We start from the raw sequence: 9,518 nt of genomic DNA, 5'->3' as shown, positions 1-9,518 counted from the left end.
AGGACCAAAATATAAAGTACGCGTAGCGGACGATTTTTCGTCTGTAATTGGTGGGTTTAGCTTGAAAAATTTTCAGTGATTGGCTGAGGGTTATGAACTCTTAACTATTCCCGATATTACGGCAACATAGCTTGTTGTCTACCGCACTACACGCGCACCCGCAGGCCACTCCCCCAGACTTCGGGCGCTGCTGCGGCACTCAGGTCACGGGGCTGATTTAATGCGGTGTCACGGTGTCGTGCTTCGTAAAATTAGCGATTCAATGCATCGGAAATGTGGCTTGAAGACCTCGCTTTGTGGCCCTGGCAGCGAAAAGACGCTTTCATTGCCTTTGCGTGAATTTAATTGCTTTTCCCCAGGACTTGGCGCGGGAAGTCGCCTTTGACATTTTATAACAAAACTCATACCTGTTCGTGGAAATAATCATAAACATGTAGATAGAATTGTTTTGCAAGACAATCTCAGCATTCAGTTTTTTTCATATTATTTTTAAGGAACAGATAAAGCCTTCGTGTCAATAAAGACTTCACGTGACGCTGCTTAGAGTAAAAGACGGAGTCTCGGATTGCTGCTTAGCATGCAGGTCGATCGTATGATAAGGATAGAAATTCATAAAATTGGGAATATAGGTAGAACCGTTGAAGATTAAATAAGCCGACGGTTTGAATAACTTCAAAAGCGGGTATAGGACGCCCACGTAGCGAGCGGAGCTATAAAAGCAGGGACGTAGAAGAATAGTCAGTCAGAGCGTGGCGGACAGCGCTGCGTACGGACGTGTGTCAATAATCTGTGAAGGAGTCTCGTGTTGGAGGCTGGGTAATCTGTGACGAAGTCGTGCTGGAAACCGGAGTAACTTTGAAGCCGATACTACCCGACCTGCGAAGATTCTGCTGTCCTAATCTTGATTTACCGGCAATCGTTCAACGACTCGTCGTGCTGGAGACCGGGGTTAGTTGAAGCCAACGCCACGTGTAGAACAAAGAAGATACTGATGTTCTAATCTTGATTATCGACAATCGTTCATCGACGAGAAACCTATGTACACCGAGACAGAATTTTATTCCGGAATCTAGTATCCACGGCAAGGAAGAAGGCACCACTCCAAATACTGGTATTGCCGGATTACAACGAGCATCATTTGCAACAACTACGACGTGAGCCTGGTCATACGCACTCAGAGTGAGTTCCATCGAAGCCAAGTCCTACGCAAGTCCGAGCAGTAACCCTTCGCATTAGACCGCAACATCGAAGAAACCGACGTCAAATCCTGGTGCGAGTCCCGAAGAAGTCAGAAGTCGGCCAACGCTCAACTGCCTTCCAGCCGGTGATGTACCCCCTTTTCTTTTGAATCGATGAAATACCATCCCCATTTTCGCCCCCTTCATTGGTACTATTGTGAGGATTGAACTATTAGCGTGCATTGTAGCCTTCGTTGGGAATTGCCAATACGAGTAGGCTAAGCCTAGAGATTTGTTGCCAAATTTTGCCGGGCCCAGTTCTGTATTAGGATGGGAGTTTTCTGCCTTTAAGTATATAAGTGTTGACATCAATGTTTGTATCTTTTCCTTTGTCAATTCGTCGCCTAACTGCCAGTAGTAGTAGAGAACTTTCTATGCGCCTCTTGATCACTCGGATAACGAGAAATCTCGTGTAACCAACCTGACAGTATTTAAAAATGTTTAATTAAAAACTCTATCGAGATTTGACTAATAAACTATGGAGATAAATTGTCTATATTTTATTTATCTTGATCCATGTTGGAGCGCTCGAAACGGACGAACGGGGTGGTGGTAAAGGGACAGCTCAGGTGGTGGACGACAAAGGTGCTTAGGAGGAGGAGGCAACTGAACGATGGCGCTAAGGTTGGTCAAAAAGGCCGCCACTTTCACGGGACTGTCACACAGAGAGGATGGGAGGCAGTGCTGAGGTGGTTCCCAGATGGTACTGAGGCAGTGCTGAGGTGGTTCCAAAATGGTACTGAGGCAGTGCTGAGGTGGTTCCAAAATGGTACTGAGGCAGTGCTGAGGTGGTTCCAAAATGGTACTGAGGCAGCGCTGAGTTAGTGCTGAGGCAATGATGAACCCTTAGGCTTTATGCTGTCAACGTTTCAAGTACCCAAGAGAGCCCAGGAGGAGACCCGGAAACTTTAAATGGATCATTACGGCCAGCATTGCTGCAGAAATTACTTCATAAATAGCCCGATATCAGACTGATAGTAAAGAAGACCCAAAATTTAAACAATTCTAATCAGCAATACGTTTTAAATGCGTATATACTAACAGTAACATTTACACTCACCCCATTCACTCGATAGTAATAATCATCACTTACTTCACTTATAATCACCAGTCAGGCACAGTGACAAAACACTCATTCACGAATACTGACTTACTAATAACTCCCGCTCATCACTACTCACCATTCACTCATCTGTACTCACCACTCACTCATCACTACTCACCATTCACTCATCAGTACTCACCACTCACTCAGCACTACTCCCCACTCATCAGTACTCACAACTTACTCATCTGTACTCACCACTCACTCATCACTACTCACAATTCACTCATCAACATTACCCACTCATTCAAAACTGCTCACCACTCACTCATCACTACTCCCCACTCACTCATCAGTACTCACCACTCACTCATCACTACTCACCACTCAATCATCAGTACTCCCCACTCACTCATCAGTACTCACCACTCACTATTTCGTATATTTCACTCACTGATAGCTACACGTGACACAAAAGTGCTGCAAATCACCGCTTCTGATTGCGTTTCTAAATTCGCGGCACACGACACGCGATGCTCGCTTAATGTCGAGACTGAAGACCGTTAAATCGCTCTCCGGATAAGAACTACAAGAAACGAACTATTCTTTTTGGCTTCAGTTTAGTTTAATTTCCAAATGAGTCGTGTCTAAATGTTCAGCTTCTTTTCAAATTGGTCCGCGCCAAAGTGAAGTTAGTATAGTTCAGCCGCTCATGCGATGCTACTGGACTGATATCATTATCTGAGATCGATGTTGTTCACATGGTAGCACATTTGACAACGAACGCGATTTGTTCAAATATCAGTTCGTCACATAACGGTCAGGAAGTTGAAATTTCAAGTTGCACCATATTCATCAAGCAGCATGGAAAATGTAACTTTTGACAAACTGAAAGATTCATAACATGATCATTTCATGACCAAGAACAAATGAATGCATCTTATTTTTACGTGAAACAATTAAAAGTTATTTTTCAATTTTTCGATTTGGCTGAATTAAATAACTCCGTACAAAGAGAGAAATCACCACAGAACCTAAGTATGGAAAAACGAGACGAATGTGTACCAAAAATTGGATGAACATTCAAATTTTGAATAAACAATCAAAATGCTGTATTTCCAAATAATGAAAATACAGTAAATTCATTTTAATACTGCATTAATTTTTAATTTCAATGCTGTATTTTCATAAAATGAAACTGAAGGCCGAATAGTGTTCTTTTGCCGGGCCGCGCACCCTCTGGGCAAGTGTAAACAACTGNCAGAACCTAAGTATGGAAAAACGAGACGAATGTGTACCAAAAATTGGCTGAACATTCAAATTTTGAATAAACATTCAAAATGCTGTATTTCCAAATATTGAAAATACAGTAAATTCATTTTAATGCTGCATTAATTTTTAATTCTAATGCTGTATTTTCAAAAAATGAAACTGAAGGCCGAATAGTGTTCTTTTGCCGGGCCGCGCACCCTCTGGGCAAGTGTAAACAACTGGAGCATGTATATTTTAGTGCAGCAAGTGTAAACAACTGGAGCATGTATATGTTAGTGCAGCACGTGTATTTTCAAATAATGAAAATACAGCGTGAAGCTTGTTCGTCTTTCTGGATCAAAAGCTCGCTGAACGGCCATGAAGCCACATTTTCAATGCATGAACTCATTTCGTTCACATGCACGACACCGCGCGCCCCCCACTGCAGAGACCCGCCGACTGCGTCGAAAAGCGGCCGTAGTGACAGAAGCGTTCGCTGTTGAGAAAAATCAAACCCATCATAAGTAGTCTCTTGACAAGAAATGTCACATTCATAATATCATACATTAACATTCGAGACAAATAAAATTTCTACTCAAAGGCTTGTCATTAAAATTCGAGATCAGCAAAACTTCTGTGATAGCGTCGTTGTCAAACTATTCTTCATCTTTTCATTTCTCGTTAAACTGTGGGAATGAAATTCCGCTCCTGAATAGAAATAAACGTGCAGAAAATAAAATAATCATCAAGATATTATGTTTAAATAAACATTAATATATAGAATGTGGCAAATAATTTCAAGATATAAATTCATGGTTCATGGCGTCACTCAACGGTCCACTCATGCAAATGAAGCGCTTAAGTTTTCTTAAGCTCGTAAGGTGCTAATGTAGAAGCTGCTATACTCTGTTGAAAAAAATATTAAATTAATTTACATTAGCGAACTACTGATTAACTACAGTAATCAATGATCAAGAAATGTATAGTAGAATTATAGAAAATTGGCCTAGGGAGTAGCATAGCTGCAACTCTACTGCCAGCAAATAACGCAATTAGCGTCGATGTTTTTAATACAGCTACGTTACGTCAGCCCTATAAGGCTGCGAACGACAAGTACACGTTGCGCACGCACTGGACGCGACAACATATGTTCTAATATTTATATGTTATATTTTTAATAATAAAACTTTCACCGTATGACAGGTCAAAATGTTCTGTTATATGTTATATTTCTAATATTAAAACTCTCACCGTATGACAGGTCAAAGGAATTGTCGTAGAGAACGAGTGCCTCCTGACGACGGCTGTGGCCGCCCCCGTCCCATCTCAGTAGTTATTAATATAATATACAGTAGTTAATAATAAGATACAGTAGTTATTAATAAATTAATTAATATTGATTAACGTTACAGGTCATAGGGAACGTGGTGAGCTATGAGTGCCTCCTGACGACGGCCGTGGCCGCCCCCGTCCCGCTGGGTCTGCGTGGCGCCTGCAGTCTCATGTGCCAGCAGAATACTAGCTGTCACTTCTTCTGCTTAGTCAATGGTAGGAAACTTATTTGATTACTCCTGTGATTAATATTGGTGCTAACGTGTTTAGAGTTTGATTTATTTCAAAGATTATCAATAACTAATTAAAGTAAATTCATATATTGCGTAATAATTTCATCGTAAACTACTCTTGTTCTTACATAATTTTTCTTGTTAAACCAACTCAATAATGTTCGAAATTTGTACTTTTAGAAATAATTATAATTGTACTTTTAGAAATTTCCTAATTTAATATTAGGGATTCACTGGTACCTATTTTCACGTGAGTAATTCATGAATTAATTATATCGATTGTTTAACACGTTGACTCCGATTGCTTCATCATGTAAAATTATTTCATTTCTTGTAATATTGTGTGATTCAGAGTAACACAGACGGTCTTTTTTTCGGACAAATTCCGCGATTTAGTTTTTACTACTACGTTGGCCGGCTAAAATTTATGATAAGGGTGCAATTATCTAATTAAGTTCAAAAGGTGCGAAAAAATTGAATTTTCGCACCAGAACCTACATATATACTAATATATATTGAGTTATAGGTGTTTTTGGCCGTTTTTGTGCGCGGAATAGGCCGTTTTCAAGCCATCTAGCAACCCTGAATTAGGGTTTTTAAATTAAATTAATTAAATTTTTAAATTAAACCCTGAATTAGGCCGTTTTTAAGCCATCTAGGAACCGCCATCGTGGTACGCATATGAACCACTTTGGAGTCAACGTGTTAAATGTGCTCTACGTGTTCGTTCGCATTAGAATCAAGATACTAACTGTGGTTTTTATGCTCATCATTGCTATCCTAATTGATCAATGACCATATTTTTGTCGGTAACAGGTACAGGCACGTGCGCGCTGTTCAAAGCCTACGTCGCGGTGCGATGGCCGGGCCATCCTGCGTCTGCGTCCACCACAACGTACGACGCTTGCTACACGTCGTGGGGGGACCCCCGGGACATCGTCAAGACGAACTCCCCCTTCACTTACTCATCAGTCGACCATTCCCCATCGTATGCTACCGATGGATACGCCTGCTTATCCCCCAAATATTTCGTTACGCGGAACCTGCCTAATAGCTCCTCCCAGATAGACATGGAATACGTTACGCGAGTGCAGAAAGTGATTTTTGCCACGGCTTTCCCATTTACTGGCATGGACGTGATCCTCAGCAACACGAGTGACTATTCGCAGGGACAGAATATAGGACGACTTGATGTCTCCACGCCCGAGTGGTCAACGTACACCCTCGTCACCAACACCAGCGCGGCGGGACGGTACATCACGTTATACCAGGCAGCGACTAGCTACCATGGCTACGCCGAAATACAAGTCATTCCTCAGCCTTGAGTCTCTCATAATGACTTTACTTCATATTCCAGATATGGATTTCCTGAAGATTGGGGCAATGAACTTGTATGTTCTTAAGTAGTTCGGATTCACACTAAAAATGCCTTGTTTGATTTGCAGAGTCCTCTAATTCTTATAATTAAACTAATTATAAGCGCAAGGGATGGGACTCATTTTCATTATGAGTTGCACTCAAAATTGATTTGATCAACCCTAATTGAAAATTGTTAAGTTGAGTTCACGGCTAAATATATCCATCTTTTTGTTTAATTGTTCAAGAAATTGTAACAGGGAATGGTTGTCAATACGTTAGGACTGAAAACTAAGATCAATGGAACTCCTAATCTACATGCTATTCCCCTAACAACCTTTAAAGGCGTGCGCGGCCCTGCATTGAGGCCGCTTTGGACTCGGGAGCATGCAAATCAGCTTCTCTATGTCCGCTTTGGCTCAGGGTTCGAAGGGCAGCCTCTGGGCAGCTTGCTGGCTCGGTATGGCTCGGCTCGGCCAACCCTTGTCATAGTCTCAGGCGACTATAAAGTCGGAAAGGAGATTCTGACCAGAAACTGATTTCAATCGGGTGGCCAAGCAGACCCAGAATCACTGTGTACTGACTTTTAGAGTGTAGTGAGTTTTCGGCCAGGGCCCAGGCGGTCCCTGAATTTAGTTAGGGTCATGTCACGTTCGTCTTTCTGCGCAATGAAATTTCAGGTCAACGCACTGAGGTGTAGCTCAGATCCCCTGCCCCAGTAGTTCTTCATAGTCATCCCGTTGATCCTAAACGTGAATCAGGTCCAAAGCTGGCAGCAGTATTCAAATTGTGGGATCATCGATACCGCTTCTCCTGTTCTCTCTCCTATTAATTCCGGTTATTATCGCTCTGTGATAGCCAAACTTGACCTGGGCACTCCTCAGATCGCGTACGAGGTGTTTCTTATCAGTTGCCGTGCCATCAGATGCGTGGTAGTGGTGTTCCATGCCTTTGTATATACCTTTGTATCTCAGAAACTCAATACACGTTTCGTTGAACTGCATGTTGCTCTCTGCATGGGCCCAGTCGTACATTGCAGACAGATATTCTTGCAACCTTCTTGTAATAGTTATCAGCACCCTAGTGTCGTCCGCAAAGGTCGTACCTCTTCCAGTTAGGCCAGCATTTGTGGTGATGCTCCAGTAACTGGGGACAAACAGGAGCAATTTCGTCTGAAATCATCTTGTCATCTGTTGAAAAGATTAGCTTCCTTCAGGCACTGCACCAACCTCCTAGCAAGGATCTACTCAATCACGTTGATTACATGTGATGTTAATGTCACCGGCCTGTAATTTGGGAGTTTGTCTCTTGCCCCTATTTTGAAGACTGAAATTATATTTGTCACACTTTCGGGTAACTATAGGAACTCTTTCTCTCTCAACGATGTTTTTCAGCGCAAAGCCAGTTGGAGATGCAAAGCAATAAATTAAAGCCAGCTTCTAATTTCAATAGCGCAACTCTTCTTGCCTGAGCAGGTAAAATAATGACATGTAAGAAATTCGAAATTCAAAGATTGCAATGCATCACAGTCCCTGACAAATGTTCTGTTGCTTTCCTATGTTGCGGAAAGAAAAACTTTTAGAATTGGATTTCAAATTGTGGCTTAACTGCGAAAATTATTTCACTTCGAAATGCTCGCATAACAAAAACATACCAAAGTTCCTATAAATACATTGCTGGAAATTAAAGTCAAAATGGTTGGAATTACACCCGGAGTAATCTTTTAGGAAAATTTAATAAGAGTCGAACGTCCGAATTAGTGTGCTTAAATATGATTATGCTAAATTTCTATTTTACTTCATGGCAGAAACCTGCACGGTATGTCATTGTATTGAGGAGTGTGCAATACCATCTATATAATAGTGTGCAATACGATCTATATAATAGTGTGCAATACCATTCGTGCAATACGATCTACATAATAGTGTGCAATACGATCTATATAATAGTGTGCAATACGATCTATATAATAACGTGCAATACGATCTATTTAATAGTGTGCAATACGATCTACATAATAGCGTGCAATACGATCTATATAATAACGTGCAATACGATCTACATAATAGCGTGCAATACGATCTATATAATAGTGCGCAATAGGATCTACAATCTACATAATAGTGTGCAATACGATATGGCAGTTACTGTTTGTGGTATGACGGCAGTTACACGCTACAGTTACATGTATCGGCAGTTACTGATGACGACGACGAATGTTGGCGGTTGAGAGAAAAATTGACTTAGAATGTACATTTAAACATTTTCACGCGACTCGTTGAACATTATTGTTTTATTTGGTTGAATTTCTTCATCTGTATGACAGAAGATTTCGTCGGCAATAGTAAGTAAAAATCATTCCGATTTTAATGTTACATTTTGTAAATGAGTCACAATCATACCGATTGTAAAACATTTTCCAATTTTCCAATTTATTTTGTGCAAAGCTGATGAAAGTTTAGTGAAAATTATTTGTGCCGACTATAGGACTTGTTTCGCTTTTCTTCATTTCAGATGCCAATGCGGTCAGATGCTAGAAATGCTAGGCGCGGGTTCAGCTTATTGAGATAATGAGTTGGGACCGTATTTATTTTGTATAATTATTTAATAGTGCCTGCTATATAATGACAAATATAGTCTTTACTACTTCTTTCAACGTCCTATGAAAGTTAATTTGTTAATGAGTTAATCCAATTATCGAGACCGTGAATATTATTCTCAATTACATGTATACACACAGGATCTGCACGAAGAATTTTTGTTAAGGCCTCAGCCGCCAGTTTTCTTAGCGCCGACGTTCACTTGTAGTTCATTTCCTAACTTTAGTTCAGATGTGCCGTGGAAGCGAAATTTTTCTCTATGTTAGCTTCATGTTCTAATATCTTATCAAAATAAATGAATGCAATTTGAATTATTTTTGGTGTTATCTTATTCCAAAATATTTTTGACAGATTGTAGGATTCGTTATAATGACATTTCGAAATTTAAATTTACCGAAACTGTGTTTACCAAGGACCTTCAATAAAATCTTTTGAAACTAAGAGGTTATAATTTCACCTCAGC

The 9,518-nt window shown here is 40.6% G+C and overlaps 1 protein-coding gene across 1 annotated transcript; it reads left to right on the top strand.

Annotated features, from left to right (window-relative positions):
• The first annotated feature begins 5,028 nt into the window (after nt 1–5,028).
• On the top strand, nt 5,029–6,833 carry LOC125177781. The gene is made up of 2 exons (XM_047880172.1): nt 5,029–5,082; nt 5,916–6,833. Exons 1-2 carry the CDS (start codon nt 5,037–5,039, stop codon nt 6,422–6,424), a joined length of 555 nt encoding a protein of 184 aa, XP_047736128.1. The 5' UTR covers nt 5,029–5,036; the 3' UTR covers nt 6,425–6,833.
• The last annotated feature ends 2,685 nt before the right edge of the window (nt 6,834–9,518 follow it).

The sequence above is a fragment of the Hyalella azteca genome, unplaced genomic scaffold (assembly GCF_000764305.2).
Source record: "Hyalella azteca isolate HAZT.00-mixed unplaced genomic scaffold, Hazt_2.0.2 contig4828, whole genome shotgun sequence".
Lineage (NCBI taxonomy): Eukaryota > Metazoa > Arthropoda > Malacostraca > Amphipoda > Hyalellidae > Hyalella > Hyalella azteca.
The sequence above is the reverse complement of the archived record's forward strand: the minus strand, read 5'-3'. Positions and strand labels throughout refer to the sequence as shown.

Bases quoted from the DNA above. Each gene is read 5' to 3' on its own strand.
- LOC125177781 (XM_047880172.1), top strand. From the start codon at position 5,037: ATGTGCCAGCAGAATACTAGCTGTCACTTCTTCTGCTTAGTCAATG. The intron at 5,083-5,915 runs GTAGGAAACTTA...TGTCGGTAACAG, and splicing joins CTTCTTCTGCTTAGTCAATG to GTACAGGCACGTGCGCGCTG.